Source organism: Neopelma chrysocephalum, unplaced genomic scaffold (assembly GCF_003984885.1).
Source record: "Neopelma chrysocephalum unplaced genomic scaffold, ASM398488v2 Primary Assembly neopelma1_97034, whole genome shotgun sequence".
Taxonomy (NCBI): Eukaryota; Metazoa; Chordata; class Aves; order Passeriformes; family Pipridae; genus Neopelma; species Neopelma chrysocephalum.
The window spans coordinates 2,145,955-2,173,073 of record NW_020925676.1 but is presented as its reverse complement, the minus strand read 5'-3'; the positions used below and the strand labels follow the sequence as shown (position 1 = coordinate 2,173,073).

At 39.5% G+C, this 27,119-nt stretch overlaps 1 protein-coding gene across 3 annotated transcripts in view; it reads left to right on the top strand.

Annotated features, from left to right (window-relative positions):
- Positions 1 to 351: 351 nt before the first annotated feature.
- Positions 352 to 27,119, top strand: part of EPB41L4A (erythrocyte membrane protein band 4.1 like 4A) — a 123,234-nt gene continuing 96,466 nt past the window's right edge. The window contains exon 1 of one of the 3 annotated variants that reach the window (XM_027671148.1): positions 352 to 646. In XM_027671148.1, the coding sequence (XP_027526949.1) occupies positions 548 to 646 (99 nt within the window). In that variant the 5' untranslated portion in view covers positions 352 to 547. The remainder of the gene's footprint in view (positions 647 to 27,119) is intronic. The other 2 variants (XM_027671150.1, XM_027671151.1) reach the window with 2 other exon arrangements.

Genomic DNA, 27,119 nt, shown 5'->3' with positions numbered 1-27,119 from the left:
GAGGAGGCGGTCGGCCACGGGCAGCCGAGGGCCGCCAGCCCCGCTCTCCCCGGGCCCCGCCGCCGCCCTGCAGGGTCCGCGGCCGCAGGTACCGCGCTGGCCGGGCGGGGACCATCCCCCGCTCTCCCCAGGCTGCGGCGGCGAAGCGGCTCCGCCAGCATCCCCAGCTCCACACAAAGAGGAGGCGCGGAAACATGCGTGGACGGGGCGGGGGACGGGGCGGGGGACGGGCCGGGTGGGCGGCTCGGCACCTCCCTGGGGCGGCAGCGACAGGAGAGCCGCCGTGACAGCCGGGCGCGAGCGCGGGCTTTGCCCCGGGATCCTTCCTAAAACAAGCCGCCGATCTTTTTCACAGGGAGCGCCCGGCACCCCCTGTCCAGGCTGTTCGGCGGGATGGCGGCGGGGCTGCGATCTGCGCCCTAAGGAGCCGCTGGGCTCAATCGGCGGAGCCGGGCGCGGCCCAGACCCGGCTCAGCCCCGCTCCGTCGCCGCTCCGGGGTTCTCCTCGCCTCCCCGCCCCATCCCCCCCCCGGCCACCGCAGCAGGCATGGGCTGTTTCTGCGCGGTCCCGGAGGAGTTTTACTGCGAAGTTTTGCTCCTGGACGAGTCCAAGCTGACCCTGACCACGCAGCAGCAGGGCATCAAGGTGAGGACGCCGGCGGTGCTGCAGAATGCAGCGCGGTGGAGCCTCCTGGGTAGGGCTCCCGTTCGGGGGCTGCCTACCGACTGCGCTTCGGGAGCCGGGAAGGGTGCGGCGGTGGGAAAACGGGGTTTCGAGGGGCGAAAAAGTAACATCGTAACTTTCCTTATGGACAGATGAATTGGAGTGACGCGTGCCGGTGGGGCACGACGTGGCTTTTGGGGGGGCTTTTACATCGAGATACTCATTTAAGCGAGCAGGTGCCAATCACCCCGCGGCACTCGGGACGCTCGCCACCACAGGTATTGTTCTGTACTTGCTACCAAGAAAAGAAGACAGAGGCGGCTTTTGCGCGCCCAGGTTGAGTCACTCCCCGCTCCCTCTGCCCTGGGCTCCCTGCCGTGCCTGCCTTGGAACGCGCTCTCTACCGGGAGAGACCGGAGGCAACGGAGCGGAGCGGGAGCCGCCCCCGGGGCGGGCAGCAGCTCGCGAGCGGAGGGATGAAGGTCCAGCCGCGTCCCCATCCCGCTGTCCCGTTTCCCGACCGGTGGGAACAGCTCTGGCTTCGCTACAGCGCGCTCGGCGCTGATGAACTCTTCAAAGTAGTCATCTGCCAAACGCTAATGAGCCCTGACAGAGCATGTGAAAACTGAGATTCTTCTAAAGGCCCTTAACTTGGTCCTGTCTGGTTAAGCCTGATGACAGCAATTCGCATGTCTGAGACACTCGGAGCCCTTGTTCGAAATGCCGGTAATTGGAATTTATTAGCGACGTAAGAACGTCGTTTCAGTGTTGGATGAGAAAAAGAAAAAGAAAATGAAAGAAATCAGTTCTTCCAAAATTTATTGTTGGAAAGGAAACTGTATATTGGAATCATATTTATCAATTTTACCTAAGACTTCCGAAGAATAAGTCTGTATACCTGTATGTTTTCAGCTTATATGATTAAAGTTTGATGAAGCAACTGGGGAGAGGAAAATATGAAGGAGGGTTGGGGGGAAAGGGAGCTTACATTTAACAATATATTTTTAACTGTAATGTGGGTTATTACCAGGTCTACATGTACTGAGAATTTTCAAGCTTTGCTGAATCAACTGCTTGCAAATAGGGTCATCCATGGCAAATCCATGTGTAGCACAGAGGAGTAAGCAAATCACTGTGACGCTGGAATTCAGTAACTGTGTAGGATCTGTGAAGTCTAAGTTTAGACACTTCTGAAAAACCTTGCCTTTAGATGCACAGATGTGGGTATGTGTGTTATGCATGCATATATGCTTTTGGTGCCAGTAAATGTGCAGTTGCAGAAGTATGTTAAAAAGTAATCTGTAAAGATAGTCCTCTGGCTAGTTTAATGAACCTAAAGCCTGAAAGTGAAGTGTTTGTACAGTGTCCAATAAAAATTACTGTCCCATGGGAAAGAAAGGGTCTGAAGATGTAACTTCTTTTCAAGAATGTGTGACTTCCAGTGTTGGGAACTGTCTAGTTTAACGTGAGAGTGTGGTTTCCTGCCATTCTTACTGTGATTTGAATGTGGTATAATGCTAAATATTCCCTTCCACCTGCTGCTTCTCTGTCTTGGATCCAACCACAGAGAGTCATGGCCTCAGTTGGAACAGTATGAGGATCTGATAGGAAAAGTAGTAGTTTGTTAACATTTTGGCATAGGCACTGGCACTGCACAGCAGGGAACCTTAGGGAAAGGAGAATCTCCCTTTTTGTAGCAGCCTGTATTTTTTTTTCCTGCTTTTTTCCCCAAGATTAAAGTTGTATAATGTGAAGCCACACCCCAGTGCTGTAGCTCCACAAGCCTTTGTAAACCTAAAGAGAGGAACTGCATAGCTCTCTCCTAGTCAGTGATTTCCACCATTGTGTTCTTCCTTACTTTTGTACTTGTGAAAGTGTTTGTGCAGCTGCGCGTGAAGAGCAGCACATGTCCAGCTGAAGGGTAACCACTGATTTGCCTTACTGGGTCAGTCTTCAGCTGGATCAGTGCCCTAGTCCACTTCACAGGTGAAGGAGGGCAGAACTGGCTTTTTCAACTGAATCCTGGCTTCTGTCATTTTAAACTGCTCAGGGAACACTTGTTTGTTTTTTATTCTACAACTTTCCACAGAAATTACATTATTATTTCTTAGTGAAACAGGACATAAATTTTGTCATGTTCCGTCATTTGGCACTTTAACCTTGAAATATGAATGTTTCATTATAATTCTTTTGTTAACACATACACATCTAAATGCGGAGTCTTTTATTTTTAATTTTTTTTTTATTTGGAATTTCAGCTTTGGCACCTGTGTGTAGATTGTAAATGTTCTTATGTATTTTATTTTAAAACAAAGGTTTCCTTAGAACTTCAGATTCTGAATGTGATCTTTCTTTTGTCTTTTTCACTTTTAATTTGGTTTGCAGCTACGCAGAAAACACAAATCTTGAACTATTACAGGAACAGAGTTTTTAAATAATTATAGGAGCATCTTTTCTCCCAAGCAGATGCATGTCTGCTAGAAATAAAACCCACAGCTCAATAGCTATTTACTATCTGTGTACTTGCTGGATATTAGTGGATATAGTTTTATTTGCTTTGAAGGGTGGAAGACTAAGCTCTGTGCCTGTAGGAGTCCTAGGCAAGTTTGTTTCTTCAGTGAATCAGAAATATGTCATGAAGTAGATACTTGTCTCCAAACTGCTGTAGAGTTTTGAAGATGCATTGCTTAGCTTGTGTAGTAGTTATTTCTGGCTTGCTATGCTTGACAGCAGCTATCCACATCAAAACATGATTTTTTTTACTTACAGTTTTATTAACAAATTCTTCATACTACAGTGGGCTTCAAATTTTGCTTCATATTAAAACAATGAGAAAAGGTGATACAAGACTAAGACTTGGAGTGCAGTTTTGGGATACTTTTCTCTGTGGACTTCAAAGAGCTTGTTAGGGAAAGGAAAGGATTGGTTTTTTTCTGACTCCAAGTGGGGAAGCTGAGATGCAAAGAAGTCAAACAGGTCAGCATCTGAGCCAGGAAAAAAGTTCCCAGCCCTATTAGCCTGGTAGCTGACGAGTCTGCCACGGGTTATGCTGTCTGAGGGGCTTGTGATGATCCCTTCGTTGTAGTTTCTCAAACTGACTTTTGCTGCTCATAGTTTGTTTTTTTTTTTCTGTTTTCTCACTGTTACTGGTACTGTCTTTCTGTTGTCCCTTTATGTCTTTATGGTTTAAGGTCAGAGTACTGTTGTATGAAAATGTAGAAGCTGGCTCTCCAGCATAATAATTAAATAATCAGGAAAGGCCATCAGATGTCTCATAGTCTTAATTTTTATGTTTCCTTGTAGTACATTAGCAGAGATATTTTGGAGAGTACAGATTTTGAGATAATAAAGTGATTGCAGTTGTTAGTTCAAACAGTTTTGGAATGGAAGAGGCTACTCACCAGATTCTAGTACAGTTTGTTTAACTGAGGTATATGGCCTCAGACTGGGACAGCTTTTCCTCTTTAAAAGGATGTTCAAGTTCCCAAGTAAAAAATGGGTTTTTAACAGATTTTTCTACAAATGTGGTAAGAAGCAGCTGCCAACTGAAAAATAATCACTCTTCTAGGACTGCTACTTTGATCTGTCTTCACCTAGATTAAACAATTACTTAGGCATTTTTATGGTACAGTACTACCTTCGAAGTAGTTATGGCTTATTTGTTGATGTCACGAGACACCTCTGTAGTGTTTTTATATGATACCTGACTGGTGGCTTATGGGAATTACATATTTTGACTCTGTTAAGAATTGGAGTAATTGTCCTCCCAGAAGGAGTTTGGAGTGCGTTATTGCAAAAACTTGTTGGTGGAGGTTAAGGAAACCTCTGTGGGCCCTTAGAAAATAATGCTATGAAACCTATTTGTGATCAGCTGTTTCAGAAAGAGTGGTCATCCTGTAATGTGTATGTAACAGGAATTTAACAACTCTTTTTTTCCCCCCTTGAAACAGTGTTTAAGGCAATTATTAGTTTTCTTTTTCCTGAAGAAGATAAAAATATTGTGAATCTTCTCTGTTTTTTGTTTGCATCTCTTTGGTTGGAAGGAAGATCTCAAAAAAATATTGGGTACTTCTCCAGGGAAAAAGCTCTCTAATTAGTCTTAAGCCATCTGGTCATTGCACTTTTGAAGTATTCCTTGAAATTCCTCTCTAAGCACTGTTTTTACGTCCTGTTTAGATTGACATGTGTAATGGGCCAACAGCAATATTTCATTAGAAAAGTGATGAATAGAAAAGATATAGTAGTTCTTCCTGGAAGACTCTGTTTACAGTGTCTTATTTTATTAGGTATTACACTTTAATAGTGATATTCTGGCCACCATACCACTTACCTGGTATGTTAAAGTGTTAACTGGTACTTCTGTGATATACAAGGCTTTCTGGCCCTCCATATATAGCCCTCTATAAAGGGTTGCATTTTGTGGTTTGTAAGCTACGCCTGTGGGTTGAATCTCTGTGTAAGATACTCCATCTCCAATGAAAGTGGGTGGTTTTTATCTGGGAAATAACCAGACAGATTTTTCCTTGTGCTGATTCACCAAGAATTTAACAAAATGAGATCCAAATATCTAAAAGCAGGCTTCAGCATCTCAAAATGGTTTAAAAAATACCCCTCCTGCCTCAAAAAAAACCCCTCAAACCTGAAATAGTGAGTGACTGATGTTGGGAACTGTGTTAAATGACTGGATATGTAAAAAACACGAATGGGTTCATCAAAATATGATAGATGTTTTAAAGGTATTTATGGAATAATTGACAATATGATTCAATGTGTGAAATAGATAAACGTACCAATTCTTAGAAAGTTTTCTGGGGATTATTCTTTTTTTTTTCTTTTTTTTTTCCTCCCCACTCCTCACTGAAGCTGAGCAGCTTCAGGCTTCATGTCTTCAAAATATAGTAAATACAGAAAATGTGGGGTGCACTTTTGGATCAAGCTAATTTAGCTCTGGGGACAGCAAGGAATCAATGTGGGAATGATAGGGTCCTATTTTTTTTAATCCTTGTGAAAATGCTTAATGAATGCACTTTTCAGCAGGAAATGGAATACTATGAATAGAATGTTCTTACATTGTGTTAATTATTTTAATTGAGAGTTGGCATTAAAAGTCAAATTCACATTTGCTGTGTGAATATATAATGTATTCTTTGTGGAAGTGATTTCTGCTGGTTTATTCTTCTACCTTTTACTAAAAAAAAGCATCCTTCTGTGAGAAGTTTTCTTAATTATGTAGTTACACTACTTCAGAAATCTTAAAAATATTTTTAATGGTACATTGCAGTTGCTTTCCATCTGTGGTAATTTACCACTGACAGTAATTACTAAACTTTAATATGAAAGTTTAAGCATATTTAGTCATATCTTTCCTTTGCCCACTTTTGTATTGATTAATAAATACTTTCAAGGCAGGTTCTTCTAGATTTTCAAAATATTGCTTTGAGAAGAATAGTTAATAAAAAGTGAATTGATTAAGAGGACACAATCTAAACCTTGCTCAGCCTTGTAATTTGTTTTCTTTATAAAACAAGAGTTTTCTGTTATGTGTACAGATTTTGCATAGCAGCAGGAAAACTAAACAGATAATATCAAGTTCCAAGTGTAAATAAGTACATATTTTCTTCTTTAATGTTATAGATATGGTGCATATAAGGATTGCCTGTAACAAAACCAGCAAAAAAATGTTAACAAAATGTAAATTATTGATACTACGTAGCCCTTCCATATCAGAAAGGTGCTATTCTTACTTAAATTTCCATTATGGGCATAAAATAGTCATCTGATTGCACACTGAGCACCAGATAGTGCATGTGAAATTTTGCACTATTTCAGTCCTTTGAAAATGGACTGAAACAGTGCACAATTCTAGTTTTAAAACAGTGAAAGGAACAAAAAAGCCCATAAACTTTGCTATTAACTGTTCCTCAAGAATTACTGTCACATATTTGAAATAGATTACTAATTTTACCAGTAACTTTACAGATGAGACCAGCAATTTTGAATACCCTGTGGAATAACCATAAAATAAACGAACATTGAGACACTCTATTTTCCCTGGGTGTACTTGACTGAATGAATGAAACCAGCATGACAACAAGAAGGAAATCCATTAACTTCCAAATGAAGTTACCTCTTAGTCAACCTGAGGTTTGGATAATACTATTGTCGGAGGGGTCTTTTTTTTCTTTTTTTTTGTTCTGTTTCATTGAGCAATAATTTTTGCTGGTTTCATTGAGTAATAATTTCATAATATAACCAGGGCAAATGTAAGCTGTGTGAGGCAGCTTTGTTATTAAGCAGTTTTGGATTTCTGCAACTTGGGATTTCTTGAACATTACTTAGATTAGATTATTTAGTATAGTTAAATAGTATTAGTATAGTTTATTAAAATTCTAATCTAAAAATCAACTGCAGTATTGCAACCCTTTCCCTCGAGAAGGAAAACTGCTAAAAATTATCCCGGGATATGAGGGGAACTCTTGAAGAGACTGAATAATTTGAAGGGTGCTTCAGAAAGAGGATTTCATCAAAAGCTCTAATTTTATGTCATTCATGCTGTAAAATATCTGTTGCCAAGATGATATTGAACACATATGAGAAAACAAGAAATTATGTATTGGTCATGTTGCGTCATTACTAATATCTGTATTTTTGGTACAAAGATGAGAGATTACTTGCCAGTGTTGTTTTGTTTCTTTTTCTTTAATTATTTCTTTGTAAATTCTTTTTTTTTTTAAATTTATTTGCCTCAAGGAATTTAATTTTATAATGATAGAACAGCTATATTAGATGCATTTTATTCACAACTGAGATGTTTGCAAGTGAATAATCATATCTGCATAGAATTTTGCAGATTGCATTTTTAGTACACATTTTAGATCCTGCCTTTTTGATCAGATCTTGTGCTTGCTGCACACCAATTTAATTTCACAGTTTAAAATGAAGGTTGTCATCTCAGTATTGATTGTGCTTTTGTTCCCATTTCTTCTGTCGCCTCCTGAGTTTTGGACGGTTGAACACTGTAGGCACTAAGGTCAAAGGGACATGCTTGAGGTCAACCCATGCTATTATTTAGAAGTGGAAAACCAATAGAAACATTGCAAAATGAGAGCTCTGCTCCTTTGGTTTTGCTGTAGCATTAAGAGGGGAAGTCTTGCCAAGTGGGAAATGTGCTTTATCTGTGATACAAGGCTGCTTTCCTTGGTTTGTGACCACAAATACTGATTTCTTAAAAGCAAAAATTCCAGTATCATCCTAAATATACCATATCTTCTTTTGCCTGTTGTCCCAGTGGTCAGAAGTGGACTGCTTAGTGATGCTTTTAGAGGCAAATGTAAGAAAGTGGGTCAGGAAGGTCCACTCTGAGATGTGTCAGGGAACACAGGCAACAGTAATCTCATGGCCAGTAAATTTCACTGTTGATGTGAAGGAAGGAAATGAAAAACAGTAGCTTTGGGAGGTTAGAAATCAAGAGAAAGGAAGAGAGAGAGAGAGAGAGAAAGAGAGAGAGAGGGTTGAGATTATGAATGGGAGAGGAAAATAAATGCTGTGATGACAAGGGAAGAGACCTTTTGTGAATGGTAATTCTAGTAATACCTTTCCAGAGTCAGAAAAAAGACTCCTCAGAAGTTTCTTTGAATTGATACTACAAATCATCTTTGTTGAAAGTAACAACGAAAATGTAATATACCCATGTAGGCATTTTTGATCATTTTGCATGGAAATCTTTAGTAAGATGAATGCATCATTAACGTATTGTGCTAGGAATGTTATGTTAAAACTTCATTGTTAGAAGTCTTAGAGGTTTATAAGGATTCCTTTTTAGGAAGTCCTTCTTTCTCCTTGCCACTCGTGATTTTTTTCAAAATTCTGTCTTGGTGTGAGGGAAGTACTTACAAGTGGCAAACCCTCCCTCCTATCAGGTATTTGTATTAGTTATGCTTAATAAGGGGAATCCTCTATAAATCTGAGTGCTCCTGCTTACACTTAAAATAAATAATACAGTTAGTATAATAATGAATAGTTACTAATTTGAGGAAAAGGGGCTCTAATTTGTATGGTTCATGTACTTATTGATTTGTCAGTATTCACATTTTAAACTTTGCAGTGTTACAAATGGCTCTCCATAAGGTAGACAAGAAGACACTCTGTCTTCCTGTAGTTCTTGAAGTCTTGAAGTAAAATCTGTATGTGGTTGAGTGAGCCACATTGGTAATAAACAGCTCAGCACTTTACTGCCTTTCCTGTGTTCTCAGAAAATGAGAACTCAATGCACTGAGAGATAAATTCTCTGGCTGTGTGAGACAGAATGCCTTTCAGTAATGGAAAAGGACGGTCTTCCATATCTCAATTGCACAAAAAGTGTTCAGAAGGCAGAAAATGGCAGTTTTCCAATGTAATTAGTGGTAAAATTTGTCATGACTACTAATGTATGCAAGCACATGCTTTAACACTTTGTAGATCTAAAGGCACTTGATCATCATGTAGGATCGAGCTAGAATAAAGATCTTCCAGATAAAAAACACTGGACTTGGTTTTTGTTTTCCACACACTATATATTTCACTGAAGGTTCTCATTTAAATCTGAGAATATGTTATTTGTAGTATTACAAATAGTATTACACTTGTAATTTATTAAATATTGAATATCTAGTTTATTTTATATTAATCTTTTAAATACATTAGGTATTTAGGTTTTAAATACACTAGGTTTTGTTTCATCAGTTTTATTCAGATTCTCAGTGTCACAGTGTAAAAAAATTGTGACAAACTTCTTGCCTACTTGTGGATGAATGGTGGCTGGAAGGAATGTTATGGGGCTTAGTTATTTTTTCCCTCACAGTACCAGAGCAAGAGTTGTCTTTATAAGGGACTACATTCAGAACCATAAGGGAAAATAAAATTTTTTTTAATACTATTTGTGAGTACCACAGAAAACTGGTGAAAATAGCAACTCAGAATTACAAAAATGAGGAAAAATACTTAGGAGATTAATGAGGAGTGAGTTTAGCACTGACTTGCAACTTGAAGCAAATGGTTAGATATCCCTTCTGAAAAGGAGTAATCTTAGAGTACTAGTATGACATGTAACATGAAAGTGGATTCTGCACATCTTCCTGTTGAGGACATCATAAACTGTCTTCAGAATTCTCTGTTGTTGGCCAACACTAGATACAGAAGAATGCTGCATCAGGCCCTGCGTCTGCTCTGTTTTGGTGATGTTATCTGTTTGCTGTGGTACAGAGGATGGCTATTGTTTATAAATTAGTGTAATCTCATCAAGGCTGTTGAAGGGAAAGGAAGTCCTGTGTCAAAACCAAATGGGACTGGAAGGCCATGACTGCCACTGATTTTTCAGTATTTGTTCCCACTGAGGAACTGTCGGATTCTTGTTCCCTGTAGTTTCCTGTGGCTGCGCCTGTGCTATCTGGGAAGACAATGTGAGAAAATGCAAGGGGCCCGTGGCATCCTTGCCTGAGCGGAGCAGCCTGACACATCTGCACTTGTTTCACACAGCCCAGACCTCCACCTCGGGGGTCCTTTCAAGTCTGCTTCAGGCTGACAGGCAATCTTGTGTGTGTGTGGTTGGTTTGTTTATCCAATATGTCAGAACAAAAAAAAGCTGAGCCTCAGACCATCCTAATTCTGAGTGTCATAGCATGACTGTAAGGGGTGAGTGATATGTATCTAGGTGCCTTGAAGGGGACCATGCACCAAGTAATCCTGACAGCTGTGCATGGATCTCCTTTCAGAGGAAATTAGGACACCTTAGAAGAGATCATAGGAGGGAAGTAGCTTGAGTTCAGTAGTGGTAATCAGGAGAAAATAGTCCAGGGCAGATGAAGGAGAGGTGCAAATTGACAGCATGGTTATACTTCAAAATCTTTCTTGTATTGCCATTTCCTTTGTGAATGGAGGGAAGAAAGCCACAATGCCTTGTAGTGGAACATTTTGAAGAGGTTTGGGAATATCCTGACTTGCCCTTAGCTTTTTAGGTTTGATTTACATTGGCTGCTTTGTCTAGGGGAAGAGGGACTGGGCTTAAAGGTGTTTTTAATAATGTTTTCAGGATGGAATAAAGCTCTAAAGTTCAAAAAATCAAATATTTTTCCTCTGCTTTGAAGTGATGTGAGATTATTCAGCCATATTCTTCCCCCTGTTTCTTTTTTCTCTTAAAGTCCCTCATCAGGACTCAGATGTTCCAAAACATGTGCCCACAGGCCTTTTGTTTTTGTGTATAAGTTGTCTGGACCCTTCAGTTCTCTTTTCAGTGCTTGTGTTCTTCACCTGTAACATACCAATCTCTAAGGCAGTGGGAATTTTCCTTGGAAACAAATGCTTTTGGTATTTTTCAAGGGTACCGCATTTATTCTGGATTATTTTGAGTAATCTTTTGTTCTTCTGTGCTAAGGGTTGACAGACTATAGGGCCTTTAAAACCGCCTCTACAAACTGCCTTTCTCCAAAAAGAGGGAGTATTCCCTGCTCTCTCAGTACTACAGATTGATATGGATGAGATTTATTAAGAAAATTTTCTTGGCCTTGTGGTGCCTTCATCTGTGGCTCCAGTGTCCCTGGGCTGTTCCTGCAAAAGCCACTTCTTTTCCTCAGGCATCCAATTAGTAATAATGTTTCTTTTTTCCCTGTGTAAGCAATAGTGAATTACTAAGGTCTTTCCTTAATTTGGGAATACTTGAAATTGTGTACCTGGTTTCAATTCCAGTGAAGACAGTAGTATTTTGGTGTGCTTTGGCACCAACTTCAAGAGGAGACAAACTGAACCCAATTTTTCTGCAAGCAGAAATTAGAAAACGAAAATTTACTGAAAATAAAATGTGTTAGATCTTGTACGAAGGTGTTAGATGTTGTTAATATAAAATAAAAATAAATTTTCTGTATTTTTAAAATAAGTAAAACATTTTTTGTGGTCGTCCTTGGCCTTTCATCAGCATTCAGGTCTTGAATCTGACTGTTTAGAGCATGAAAGTGTTTGCTGTTTTCATGATTTATTCTGTTTTCATGTTTTCGATCATTTATTCTGTTTCTTCTCAAAAAAATCTGTGATGGAAACAGGTTTCATAACTGTCTTCTGAAGTCTTTGTCTAAAGACAAACTGCAATGCAAACCGTGTTTGTTTATGATGTCTGCTTCTTTGTAAACAGGTGAAGAAAAGTCAGAATGGATGATCAGAAAAGTATTAGCTTTATTTTTGGTATTGTGTGTGTCTGTACAGAAATTGGAGAGGTCTTGGTGAAATTAAGATATTTAGGAAGAGGAATCTATAAAATGTCAAAAGGAAAGAAGTTCCTCAGTACTTTTGTTGTTGTAGTTATGAATCTTTCTTTGCAGTGTTTGTGTTTTTGTAAAAGCTGACAATTTTTCCTGTAGCATGCAGAAGCTCTGGAAGTAGGCAGAAGTCCTGGAGGAAACCATGCTTCTCACTTGACATACTCTGTTGAGAGGAAGTTCGACGGGGAGGGAAATAAAACACTTGAATTGAGTTACCTGAAAATCAATCAAAACGAACCTTTTGTTATAGACATGTTTCCTTTTTTCCTCTTCCTTAATCTGTATCTGAGCTCATGACATTTTTGATTTTCTTGATTTTTAGTTATTTATTAATCTTAATTTTCATTTTTGTCCATGAGTATTATAAAGGTCAGGGTTGAAACTTTGCAGCTGGGCAGCATACAGAAATACTTTTATTGCTGTGTGTGGCATACACATAATGTATTTCCTCCAAGAATATTAATCCAGACTTTTAATAAACAGATAATGCCCCCAAAGAAAATTCAAAATTGAAAGGGTAAATAAATTTTTCTTCAGTAATGTTTAATCCTACTATGTGTGTTGTCTTGATGAGAGTTCAAACCAGCCTGATTTTTACACGCCCGCTCTACTGAGGTTTAAGCATGCACTTGAAAAGTCACAAAAATACAAGTCAGTGTTCTTTGCTGCATTAACATGTCTTTGAAAGTTATATAAATGTGTGCTGTGCTCATCTTCATGCTCAACTTGAGGTGATTATACTGAGTGTACATTTGTATCTAATCCACCAGTGGATCGTTGTAATTCTATTGAGAATGGTGGAGTTTCTTCTGCCTTTGCCTACAGTGGATTAAACGTTCTTCATCTTAATGTGCATTTAATATGCATTTTTTTTCTGCATAATGTAACCACATAGAGCAGATGGACTTAATATTATTATCTATATGATGAAGAGCATCTAACAGGATGGCTCTTATTATCTAGTTTTTCAAGCTTGCTCTCATTCATATTCCTTTTCTTGCATACAGAGGGAATTCAGGGTAAGAAAAATCACTTGAACTGAAGGAAAGTAGTGTAATTGAATTTTGAACATTGATTTCCGAGTGTACAAAAAAATGAAGCAAAAGAATGTACTCAAGCAGTAAATTACAGGAGGTAGCAGAGTGTACAGTGCCTTTAAGAAACAGGTGTTTGCTGTGAAGTTCACTGTGCATACAAATGTGCTGACATTTTGAAGTTGGTTAGGAACAGGAAACCTGACCGGCCTGATACAGGCTCTTTCTATTCAGTACAGGCTTGCAAAAAGGGGGAAAAAAAAATAATGCAGGGAAAAGCGTGGGTTTTGTTAGCTCTTCAAAGTCTGAAGCATGAAAGGGAAACCAGAAGTACAATCTAAAGGAAATTGCAGTAATTGTTGTTTTAAGTGTACACAAAACAAGCCTTGCTCTCTGTCTGGAGCAATAGCCATTTTCAATCTGGAAGGAGGAACTAAACATTTAATTAAGCAATGCCTTTGACTGTATTAGTTTATGCTCTGGCATTCACAGTACATATAGATTTAGGTTATTTTTCAATATAAGCTGTTTCCTCCCACATGGCATCTGGGCTGGAGTTTTCGTAGAGTGACACGTTGTAGTTGTGGTAGCACTTGAGTGCACTGATAAAACATCAAAATGCTTCACAATCAGCCAAGGCAGAAGCAGGTCCTGCCTCAAAGATCTGGTCTAGGGCTGCGGCAATACACGAGTGAGCAAATTAGCACATGTGGAATGGGAGCAGGGTAGGATGGAGGAGAAAAAAGGCCGAGTTGTCAATTCAGGGAGTATTGTCTCAAGGGGCAGAATAGCAGATTAGTCTGGTGTTGTTGCCCTTGTAGTAAAAATTTGCAGAATTTTGCTGGGAGAAAATTTCACTAGACATCTGCCACAAATTAGAAGTGTATAATATGGGTAACTTTGGACTGATGTATTTCCAGTTCTTGCATAACATTATTTTGTTTAAGGATGTTCTGGTTTTGTTGCAAAAAAATTATAAAAGTAAACCAGCATGGAAGCAGTGTATATCAATACAAATAGTTCTATACTTTGCAGCTTAACTTTTCCTTAATGAGAAAAATAATAGGGTTAATTAATAGGTTAGCATTAGCAGCTTGAACACTGTTGCCTGGGGCAGGCTGGGAGGGAGGCACACTGTTAGTTCCAGGAGCAGTGTGAATTGGAGGAGGTTTCTAGGCAAGCCTGAACATTTTCAGCATCTCTAACACAAAGCTGCAATGGCAGCTCATCTGACAAGGCCTAGCAGGTAGTACTTAATTTTGCATTAAGTACTGACCTTATCAAAGGTCAGAACCTACAATCTATCAAACCTGTTTGATCATCCGATGAGGTCTGCCAGCCCACTGAACCCCCAAATCTCAAGATTTTCTCTGTATGCAAAAGTTGTCTTTCAACTAAGTGCATCTGCTTTCACGGGAAAAATAAAATACAATCCACCTGTTGAGCCTGTATTTTTAATAAACAAACAATCCCAGACAATTGTATTAATAAATTGCATTAATAAATGTGGATTTAACAGGTTTAAGGAGCAGCTGCTGCTGAAATGATTGCCTCAAAGCAATACTGCAATTCTTCATATAAGAAGATACTACAACCGTATTTCAAAAGGGAAGTTTGTCTGTCATAGAGTCATTTATGTAGAGACATGGAGCTGAAAGTTTGTGATTGAGGTAGGTGTGTTACCCTATCTGAAATTAAATTCTCCAGAGGGACTGCAGTATCTAAAGGTTTTACTTGCATGTAGTATTTGTGGGCTCTGCTGATTCTTACGAGTTTCTCTGGAAAGGTTTGGGCTTGTGGTCGAACTGGTAAGTGTTCAGTCTGGTAGCTGTCCATATGCGTGAATAGCAAATATTTAGTAATTCAGTATATTTTAGATTGCAATAAGAGGATTTAGTTGCATTACCTTTCATTTGCTGTCAGCTAAGAGCCTTCATTGTTTGTGGCAGTGGTAGTTCAGCTTACATAAGTATCTTGAAGGGACTGATTTCTCTGAAAGGCTTCAAACCTGCAATGCTACAGTCTGATTCTTATAGATAATTGCATTTTGGTGTTTTTGTCAATGCAAATACTTGAATTTCTTTCATGCTTTCATTTAAAATAACTTAAACTTTCTGTTGTCATGGTTGCAGAGAGGAACTCAAAAGCATGAACCCTGCTGACTCCTAAAATCAGTAAGCCTGCATACTTCTCTGAGGAAGCTCGGAATTAAAGCGGGTGTTATGATTTTTTTTTCCTGTTGAAGGTAAAATCATCATTTCTCAGTGGCTAGGATTGCTTCTATAGAACAACAGGGATAGAAGGGATTTAGATGAGTAGGATATATAGTCAGTTTATAGTTAATAACATTACACAAGATCATGGTCACAAATATGTGGTTCCTTCTTTGCAGGTTCTTTTAGTGTGATCTGTTTTTAAAAACCTCAACTTAAGGAGCCTCCCAGGAGCTCAGATGCAGTCCTTTGTTACTCTTCTAGTAGAAAGCTTTCCCTGACATCTCGCCAGGGTCACTTTTGTTTTCAGTTAAACTACTTTCATGTGTTCCTAACTTCAGTGGCTCTGTGCATAGAGTACATTTGATCTTTTACCTTTTGTAACATGCTTTTTTATAGCATGTTAGGAGACTTGGTGCTAGGAAATTCTGGAAGCTTTGACTCTGAGTGAGGACAGACACCCAGGCAATTGTCTGACAACCAGGATGGGGGAGATTATATGAATATGGGGCATTACGTTGTATACAGACCTCTTCCATCACCATTTCATATTCATGTACCTAAGAAAAATTCCAGGACTTTTTCTCTCCTGCCCAATGTTTTTGAATACACCCAGGAAACTTCATTTTTATTTCTGTAATGTTTTCAATGAAACATTGCTTTGCAGTTTCCTCTTGGCTTTCTTGAATAGTTCTTCTTGTGGTGTTATTTCCTTTTGGGATGACAAGGAGAGTGGATTAAATTAATCTAAATATCTTTCTTAGTCTCCCTTCCCCTACTTTTGTTTGTTTTTTTCCTATACTGCTAAGAGAGAGGAATAGCGAGACCTCCCAGTGAACAGATGACAGTGTTTACCTTACACTGTCAATGATACAGAAAAGCAAAAAACTTGGAGCAGCAATTTCATCTGTGGGTAGAAGGTTGAATGTAGATGTCCTTTTGCACTGTGTGCAGCAAGTCAGCTGATGTCATTAGCACATTTTAAACATCATATCCTTTTATGCTTCCATATGGATATTCTTATTTGACAGGTTGAGCTGCATTGGTCCTTAGGCTGCTGCCTCTAAGGATTATTATTCTGTTATGTTTTCCTGTGAGTCTCCATGCAGGGAGGACTTAACCTTGTGACTTTACAAAAGATTTGGCAGCTTCTCCCTCCTCTGCTCCAAACTACAACACATTTTCCAAATGTGTATCCGTATCTCTGTGCCTCATGTTGGCTGTCCCTGGAGCTATTTGCTTGGCAGAATGTTTCCCGTTCCAAGGGAGCTTTAAACTTTGCTGGGCTGGGATCCAGCAGAAGTCCAGAAGTCATATGAAATAGACTTCTGAAGAAGATGATAGGGAGGCTGGAAACTGGCAAGATTGGTCTGCTGGCCAAAGCCTTCAGATGGTATGTAAATGAGCACAGTGCAGTTCTTGTTTCTACCAGTCTAATCCCCTTGGAAGGGTCTGGGCTTCACGTTTCTGCAATTTTTTTTTTTTAGTTTTTTTTAGTGTTTTTTTAGTTTTGTTTGTTTGTTTGTTTGTTGCATTATTTTAACCTTATGTTATGGGAATTAAGGATTAGTAGTTGTATTTTTTACAATCCCTACCACAGGGAGCTGCAGTATTTTAACATTCTTTTTGTGTCTCATCTCTGCAAATGATGGTGATGGTAATGGAGCAGGAGGGGCAAGTGACATGAGGGGACATGAGCACTGCAGTGTGAAATATATATTTTACATATTAATTAAAACTGATCTTTTCATACATAGGTCCTTCTGTCAGATACAAATTCTCATACAGTTCTTTGTTAGAAGATCTGAGAGAATCCTGAAGACTGAAAATGTGTTGAGGCAAAAGCCTAGGATTTTATTGAATCTAAAAGAACAGAGCAATACTTAAAACAAACCCACAAAAGAGAAGCAGAGCAAAAAAAATGCAAACAAATCTCACCCACCAGCTCTGCCAACTTCTTGACCCTTCTTCTCTTAAAAAGATGCCTGCAGCCATAAACAGATTTATTTGTCTCTGCAGAATTAATTTTTAAATTTAAGTTTATTGGCTTCATTTTATGGATCTGTTTTTTATCATTTCCATGACATTGTTGCATCCAGTGTCCCTTCTCATTTTTAAACATTTGCATGAATTTACTTCCCATAGGTAAAACTCGTGATTTTAGAATGATTTTAGAAAACTCATGGTTTCTAGAAGAGCTGTCTGTTTCCAGGCAACTAGAGACAGGAACAGATGACATGGCCTCAAGGTGTGCCAGGGAGGTTAAAGCTGGACATCAGAAAGGGTTTTCAGGCATTGGAAGGGGCTGCCAAGGGAAGTGGTGCAGTCAGCATCCCTGTAAGTGCTCAAGAAATGATTGGATGTGGCACTCAGTGCCTTGGTCGAGTTGACAAGGTGGTAATTGGTCAGAGGTTGGACTTGATGATTTTGGACATCTTTTCCAAACTAAGTTTGTTTCTGGGAAGTTCCTTGAAGTGAATTCATGTGATCCAGAAGGAAAGCTACTTACAGTTTGGCCTCAGGCTTTGAAGAAGCCATTTGTAATGGTTTCTTATTAGGCAGTTCTCAGCTCTCGTCTTTGAAAAGTTCTTCAGTGTCTTTGTGGTGATGTTGCCATTCTGACAGTAAAACATTAGCCTGAACCTGTAAATAACACTAACCATCTTTCTTGCCAGCTGCTGTGCAGGCAGCAAAGTTACAGAAACATAAAAAGGACATTGAATCAATATTTTCCAGTGTTATTGGCTTCAGTTTTACCAAGGTCCCTTTGAACTTTAGAATAAGAGTTTGTATTTGTCTCCAGTTTGGCACTTGCCTTGCTGAGATGCTAGTCTTTAGGGAAAGCCTGTTTTAAGTTACATACCTGATGCATGTCCTGGGAAGGAGGAGTACCTTCAATAGCAGCACTGGCATTGCAGTTGAATTTTTGACTCTGTCCCCTTTTTTGATATCCAGAAATCCTTAGTGCAGTAGAGATAGGAATGACACAGCAGAGATAATGTCCCTTTCCATTCATGCTCCTTCCTGCTTAGAATTGCTCGTATTTGTATCTGTGGCTGTGGAGATGGGAAGGGCAGGAGATATGCTAAAAACACCTTTGGTAAACTGTTACTGCTCAACAAAATTACGAGGAAAAATATTTTTGATTAAGAGAGTATGAGTTTCTTGAACTCTGTTCTAATTACAGATGCGTGTTTCTCCTCTCCTGACTTGGCCCAACCCTGTGTAAGGTAGCCTGAGGTCTGCTTTAATTTACTCCAGTTGGCAGTGATTCCTAAGGAGTTTTATGCCACCTTGCTATGACTAGAATGGGGCTAGTCCCAGCTACTCCCTTTCCGCACCCTGCAAAGGCACTGTGAGCAGGAGTGTGTGGGAGCTGGAACTCTTGGATTGCAACCCACCAAGGTGCCCTGAAGTGGGGAGTCCCCACTGGGGAACTTGCTGAGAATTTCCACTTTGAGCTGTATGGGGTGCAGAGAAGGACTGAACACCTGCTGACCTCCATGTATCCCCTTCATGAAAAGTTTGAATGCTATTTAAAAGCCTTCTTTAAACAACTCTCTAGTTTGTAAGGCAAAGACATTAATGTTCTGTCTCTGCATCCTTTGCAAAAATGTTTCTTGCATGAGCAAAATAGGAATATTCCAATGAAAATTTAGTTGCCTTAGTTAATTTACAAAACTTTATTGTTCGTTTTGCTGACAATACATGCAATAAATAATTACAGAATACAGTTTACACTTGAAGTTAAGTCATAGTTCATTCCACTTGTAAATTTTTATTAATCCTGCTCCTCTGCATCAGAAATATATATAATATAAAATAAATGCTTTTAAACCTACACGTCCTCCTTCACTCCCTTACATATGCCATGTTTTTGGAATCATTATTAAAAATGTTTGTGCTAAAGTATAGGATTTGTTTTCTTGTCTACAGCTTTTCTAGAGCTATTGTTTCTTTAAAGAAAAAAAAAGGCATGTCCACAGATTATATGCTTTCACCAATACATTTCTAGTGTTGCCTTCCTGCCTTATGGATTTATTAAACTTCATGATTTATATCTAGGTTCAGTATTGATCTTCATTTTTGTTGATTGCAACCACACTTGTAATATATTAGGAATTGGTGTCATTGCAAGAGTTTACAAAAATAAAGTATTGCTCCAATGCATTGCACCTGTTCTAAGAACAGACTTCTTTAATACATGGGGAGTTCTTCTCCGCAGCCTTCTCAATATGCTCGTCTTTCATCAAATAAGATACATTTTAGGATGTGTAATATTGTTTTGACATAATGTTATCATGAAGCAGAATAAATTATGGTTTCTTCTTTTCCCCATATTAACCTTTTCCTTTTACTTTAACTTCATGTTGCTGTAGACTGTTGTCAGCAAGAAAAAGTTTCATTTTAAAGTTCAACAGACTAATTAGTTGTGAAAAAAAATTCATTATCTCTCTGGTTTGCAGAACCTGGGCTGGTTTAAGATTATAGTGAGCTACAGCCTTTTAAGCTGTGTAGCTGGAAACAAAAACTTTGAGTAAATATTGATTGTGTGCATGAATATTCTGGATTTTTGACAATCTGGATATGTTCTGTGCAATTGACCTGCAGAGTTTTGTAGGTGTTTGGTCTTACTGAGTAGTTACTGAAAATATTAACCTGAAATGGAATAAAAAGTTGTATGGCCAGTCTTTGCGAACGAAGATTTTGGGAAAAGTCTTTTACCTTTCAAGCCTGTGCAATGGATTTTTTTAGGTGAGACACAGCATGCGCTGAACTGAGCCCACCCTTTAATCCTAAGGTTCATCTGCCGGGGCCAAACGAGCTTGGACAATGGCAGTGAGGTCCTCAGGACGTAGGTTTTTGTTTAGAGTGACCTTCTCTTAGATGGATGGCCTTACGCCAGGGCTGATGAATAAAAAGTTATACGGTGTAAAAATGCCTTTCAAAACATTTTCTTGCCTTTTATGTTACACAGGAGGCAGTGAAAACATTTTGGGAGAAAAGTCCATAATTTCAAAAAATTTGCTAATTATAGTCATCAAACAAACCCAATATGTAACAGTTTTTACTGTATCTTTATTTTATACTGTAATGTCAGCTTGTTTAAGAAGTTATTTTTCATTCTTTCTCCTGAAATTTAATTTCCATCAGTAAATTTGCTATGGTTTAATAGTACACTTTTCAAACAGAGAAATTACGATAGTGCAATTTTGGTAAATCAAAATAATTGTTTTAGTTGGTATTATATTGAAGCTCCCTGCTGACTCTGCAGTATTTGGTGCAAAAGTATAACATATACAATTTCTAAATTAATGAATGGACTGAGCTTTCATACAAAACAGACTCAAACGTTTTACTATCATGCATAAAATCGTTGAATTGTGTGTCCCTGTTTCTTTAATATTGCTTCCTTTGACATGTCAAGGTCAGTAGTTTCCTTGGTGGGCTGTTTAGAGTGGAGTTCTAATAAAGTGTTGGCAGTTTGTAATTAAGCTTAGGCTTAATGGTGGCAGTTCAGTTATATTGGATCATTTTTTCCTAATTTTTAGGAATTAGTATCCTGCCGGTCCAGCACTAATTGTGGGTAGTGTTATTTCCAAGTCAGATGTGTTAGCAATAGCAATTCTTGGTAGATAAACAAGTGGAGTACTAATACATGTGTGTGTATGGGTTATACATAAAAATACATAAAATTTTTATATACTACAGATAAAAGAATATACAATATAAAGGAGTATAAGTGTAATGCATGCTTGCATCTCTCCATCTTGCTGTCTACCTAAAAAAAATAAAATTGAAAGACCAGAGCCTTTTTCCAGGAGAGTAGTGACTGAAGCATGCAGTGTGTTGAAGAATTGCTGAGCTGCTCTAGTTCACATGCTAGTCCTAGAAGTCTGGAAAAGGGTTTTGAACCCCTTTTAAAGGAACAGAGAGATACTTGATGATGGGATGGACAGATGTGTTGTCCATGTGATGTGCAGTATCAGTTATCTTTCTGACAAATTTGAAGAATTGGAGCTGTGTCTTTGTATACACATCTTAGTTAAATATTACTTTCCATTGATTTTGAAAGGTTGAGGATCAACTTTTGCAACTTTCTCCTCTGCTGAAAAAGACCCTTGACAGGGGCATGGGGAAAATGTGTGTGTGTAATTTTCTTAAGAAATTTAAAACACTAATTTAAAAAACTACATAAATGTTGTTCTAGCAGAACTAGAATTGGTGGTAAAAGCTTCAAAACATTGGTGTTCACTGGAATCTTCATTTTAGAGAAGACTGTGCACACATGCATACCATAAAAATGTCTTAATTATTTTTGTCAAGAGACTAATTTAACATGTCATGCCAGTATTAACACAAAAAACATGGTTTAGTATGATATTATGTGACCACATCAACTCGCCATATATTTTTAGCCACATAAATCCTAAAAGTAGTGTATTGTTTCAGATTTTTGAGTATCATTTTTGGAAAACATAAGGTCAAGGTTTTCAGGTATGTTTCCCATGCTATTGGTGACATATTTGCTATCTTACAGCAGCTTTGCAGATTTCCATTGACTGTGCATTAAAATTATAAAGATGTGGAGTTTGTACATGTTCCAGGATAGTTATTTTGTATGGTTTATGTAATTTGTATAAATTTTATCTAGGATTTTTTAAACAGGTTCTTCTCCAGTGCTTTGTCCTTGCAGCCTTTCTTTTCCAGTTCAGCTGCTGACTGTTTTAAAGTATTAATCAGTCTCTGCTTATGGTTTACACTGGACATGAGAGATGATGGACAGATTGGATCAATGGGCACAGAAGAATTGTCTGAAGTTAAACAAAGGCAAATGCAGGGTCCTCCACCCGGGGAGGAATAACCCCAGGCACCAGGACAGGCTGTGGGCTGACCTGCTGGAAAGCAGTTCTGCAGGGAAGGCCCTGGGGGTCCTGGTGGACTACAGACTGTTCCTGAGCCAGCAGTGCCTCTGGGGCCAAGAAGGCCAAAGGAATCCTGGGGTGCATTAGGAAGAGCATTGCCAGCAGATCGAGAGAGCTGATCCTGCCCTTCTGCTCAGCTCTGGTGAGGCACATCTGGAGTGCTGTGTCCAGTTCTGGGCTCCTCAGTTCAGGAGAGATGTGGAACTCCTGGAGTGGGTCCAGTGGAGGGTGACAAAGATGATGAGGGGACTGGAGTGTCGTATAGGGAAAGGCTGAGGGAACTGGGCCTGTTCAGCCTCGAGAAGAGACAACTGAGAGGGGACCTCATCAGGGTCTGCAAGTACCCAAAGGGAGGGTGTCAGAGGATGGACCAGCTCTGCTCTGTGGTGTCAAAAAGTAGGACAAGAGTCAATGGGCAGCAACTGATGCCCAGGAAGTTCCACCTGAATTTGAGGAAGAACTTCTTTACTGTGCAGTGACTGTGCACTGGAACAGGTTGCCCAGAGAGGTTATGGAGTTTCCTTCACTGGAGATACTCAAAAACCGTCTGGATGCAATCCTGTGCCATGTGCTCCAGGATGTCCCTGCTTGAGTAGGAAGGTTGGACAAGATGAGCCACCGTGGTCCCTTCCAACCTGAGCCTTCTGTGATTCTAGCTGTACATTGCTAACATTGACATGCATTTCCAGGTGTTTCTGCCTCTGACATGGCAAAACACGGTATCAGGGAAATCAGGTCAGTGGAGGCAGAACTGTTTGTCCCAGTGGCACAATAGCAGGGAGCATTAAATCTCCCTGGAAGCAAAGAGCTCATTTAATTTTAGTTTTTTGAATGATGTTTGCATTGCATTACCTGAGTAGGCCAGGTGTGGTTTTGTGCTTTATTTGTGTGTGGAGCTGTGTTCTGAGTTGAAGTCTGGCCAGGCTGGGAAGCCTTTGGATATGATCTGAATATTCCCAAAGTTTCCATTAGTATAATGTTTAGAAGTGGGTTTTAGGCTGCTGTCTGGACTTTTAAATAGTCTGTGGGTTTGTGAAGAAAATAGCAGTATTACAGTTCTGGTTCACGACAGGTTTTGTGGAGCATCACTGTGGAAATAATCTGTCTTGACATGACTGCAGGGTGCCAGTCGTGATTTCAGAAAGCCAGGTATGCTTCTGACAGTGCCACAAATGAACATGGCCAGTTTTTCAAAGCGAATAAACAACAAATCTCAACAGCATCTCTGGGTCTGTTTCAGACAATTTTGGACATTATGTGTGTGGTTACCAACATGTAAGTAACTTACTGGCAATGCAATTAGATTTTTTTCTTTTATCTCTACTTGGGCCCATGGGGACTGATGAAAAACCTCTGTTTCTAGATTACTTCCCGTGATTTACTCTGTCCTGTATTCTGTTTGTGAAATACTAAAGCAGCTTACCCTTTCACCTCTGTAATAGCAGCAAGTCATAGAGTAGGTAGGGACTGAAGAAGGCGTGGGATTTTTGCCTAGTAGGTGATAAATAGTATGATGGGAATATAAAGCCAATCCAGGCTGCATGCTGTGTACTTCACCTGTGTGGGAGTGTTCTGTAATTAGACTTACATGCAGTACCCAAGGGGAAGTAGAAATTATTCTTTTAAACCCAGATATGGATAAAGTGTGCAATAAATTGATGCCTGACAGGCAATTTTCTGAAAATTTTAGCAGTGCGCTTTCATTGCTGTTTGGTTCCTATTTAATCCCTGCTCTTTTCTTACCTTTTTCCTATTACTCTGTTTTTATTAGATGTTGTGAGGGTGTGCATTTTTTTCATCCTGTCTCCTTGGTTGCTCACGTGTCTTTCTCACTGTGTTGTGTATGATCTGAGGATGGTTCTGCAAAACCAACAATTTCACAACTGGAGTCTCACAACAGTGTGAGAATGGGTGGATGAGGCACGTGGGACATGCAAAGCTCATGAGCTGCTTCCTGAAGGCCGATTTTTGTGCTGCCCTCCCTGTTAGGCAGGAGAAGGCAGAGCTGAACAGGGTACTTGTTATTTCACACACGGCACAATATTTGCAGTGGGAATGAAAAAGGAGCCATGCTCTCTCTCCTTCTGTCTCTTTCTGCTCTTTTGCTCTGCCTCCATTTAGTGCATCTTTGGTTTTCTCCTTCTGGATTGCAGCTCCAGGGACATCCACCCTTCCAGTTGCTACCCATCTTCTTTCAAGTTTATAGCAGGAATAAAAAAGGCTTACTTTAAGAAAATAGACTGTAGGTTGAAAGTTTTTTTGTTGGTGTTATGTTGCTTATCGGGACATGAAGCCTAATGCATGACTGCTTTCAGTACAGCTCATCGTTTGGTCTCAGGCACAGGGCTTTGAAGCAAGAGTTCATTTTCTCATTCACTCAGCCAGAGAGATCCCACAAAAAGGTACTTTTCATTTTATTCCTTTCAAAATGCATCCATGTCTGTTATTAAGCTTCACATAGAAAGAGTAATCAGTATAAGTAGGTTGGTTGAAAAGAGCTAGTACTAACAATTGCTGCTGTTTCTGAGGCTTCCCAGCTGAGTGTGGCTTATCTGCCAGGTGAGTTATGTAGCCATGCCTGTATCTGCAAGGTGAAAGAGGGAGGGTTGGTTTTTTACCTAGAGGTCAGAAATGTTTGGAAGGAACTTTGATGGCAGTTAACAAAGCCACTCCCTTTAATGAATCCAAATAGCATTTGTACAATTAGTTTCCATTCAATTTTAAACAAAATCCATTCCCTTCCTGGTTGTTTACTTATTTTTGAAAAGAGGAACTGAAAGGTCATTTTAAAGTATCCATTATCTAGTTTTCTAATCAATCATGACAAGTTAAGTTGCATATGTGGCTTGCATATGTAAGTCAAAGTGTGACACTTTAAATCTCGGAGAACTTTGTGTCTGACTTACAAAACTAGCTGTGAACATGGAGTTTGTGGGTTCTGGTATTACACAGACAAATAAATGTGAGCGAAATACAGATACAGAAACCTGTTGGAGAGAGTGAAGTCTGAAACTATCAGCTCAGAAGCAGCTTCTGTTTATTTACTCTAAAGAATATAGTAATTCTTTACATTCTTAAAAAAGCAGCTTCCAGAAGAAGAAAATTCAGTGCCTTTTATGGCAGACTGTGTCAAATTGAAATGAAAAATCACCATCACTGTGAAGGAAAAGGATTTTTTTCCTGCTACTAAGTGCTAATTTCAGTGCAGCTTCAAATTTGGAGCAATCATTATGTAAAACTGCCCATCTTTTAGCTCATTTTTGCTGGCTTATATAGTTTCATAAACCTGCAGAGACAGAAATGACAGAACAGCCTTTCTGGCAAAAGAACACCAAGAAAGCTAAGTGCCTAAAAATTGGCATTCATCTTATTTCAGACAAAATGCATTAGAATATCTTTTTATACCTGGAATGAAATTACTGTTTTCTTGAGCTGCTGTCATGTTTGTTCTATTATTTTGCCCTTAATTTAATGAATCCCAGAGCCTCAGGATATCTACTGACATAGCAATTGCAATGGAATATAGAAGTAATTTTTCCAGCCCTTTTGCATTGTCCTACCTTATTTCAGAGCACTTTTTATCCATCAGCATTTGAATGCAGTACTGCTTTCTTGCTATGAACAAAAAGACTGATGAAGGATGGTAGTCAGAGAAGGATATCTGGTATTGAAGTGGGAGAGGGGGTCGTATTTACTGAGTACTCACCCATTCTTTGTATGGTAGTATGCAATATAGCTATGATATAAAGCACAACGGCTGGTATATGTTTCATGTAAAATTTAGCTTAACTTTTCTCATGAGAGATCCACAGAAGTTTCTGTAGGTTCTGCTGCTGCCTTATGCAGTGAGAAAATCTGAGCATCACCAGAGCCAATACTATGATTTATGGGAAGTAAAGTTTATCAGCCAGTAGTCTCTTTTCACCTTTCTGGGTAGAGAAAAAAAAAATAACCCCTCCATCACAGAATTCTTTAATTTCAGAATTTCACTGCCCCGTGCTACTGCCCTCCAACATGTGCCTCTGAAACCTTAGCACTGCTATTCAGAAGGATTATGGAGAGTTTTATGGGCAATGAGCCCTTCTGCTCCCCCAAGGAAAGGGGCATTGGGAATGGGTAGAGATGTAGGGAGTACATAGTTTTAATGGAGAAATGGGATTTAATTTAGAAGAAACATTTCTGCTTTCGCTAATGGTGTGTGACAGATGAATATCCATGATTTCTGCCCTTCCCTCTGTCTTTTTCCGGTTCTACTCCAGTACTTCAGTGAACCCACACCCACATAATTGATTCTATGCCCTCATCTTCTCCCACCATACGCACATAGGTCTTCATGTAAACATTTGTAAGCTGAGTGTAGCAGTGGAGAAGCAGGTGTAGGTTGCAGCACTGGGTAGGAGGGGAGGGTTCAGGAGGGTCTGCTGGACTCTGCTGTCAGTGGAGAGGAGGTGGGAGCAGGCACAGGGATATAAGCAAGGGTGAGAGGGAAATGCCTTGTGTGCAAAGGGAATGGTAAGAAATAGGTGAAGGGGAATAATACCAAGAGCGTGGTGGAAGCCATTTATCTTGGTATGTGTGGAGCATGATACCTGATAAAAGAAAAGGTACCCTGGGAAATGCCCTCAAACAAAGAATGTTTTGCAGCTCGGTGTGGTTGATGTCCATTAGCAGAACAAGAAGTCAGGAGGTTTATTATTACTGGTGCTGGCAACTATTGATGGATGAATGCAGCTGGCAGTGCTCTGAGGAAACTGGAAAGATGAACAAGTGAATCAAATGTCCAGGCTTTGAAATATATGTTCTTCTAATGTGTTTGTAGACAGCCAGACATCTCTCACTGGAGCTGCAATCAGTAACTGCAGTAAGTACTTCATTTTAGGGTGATATCCTGGTATCAGTCCTGACCCAGGATAATTCTGTCTTCATTAGTTGATGATAATTTAAATATGTGCAGTACTGCCTCTCCAGAAATTTGTGCTCAATTTAAAAAAAGGCAG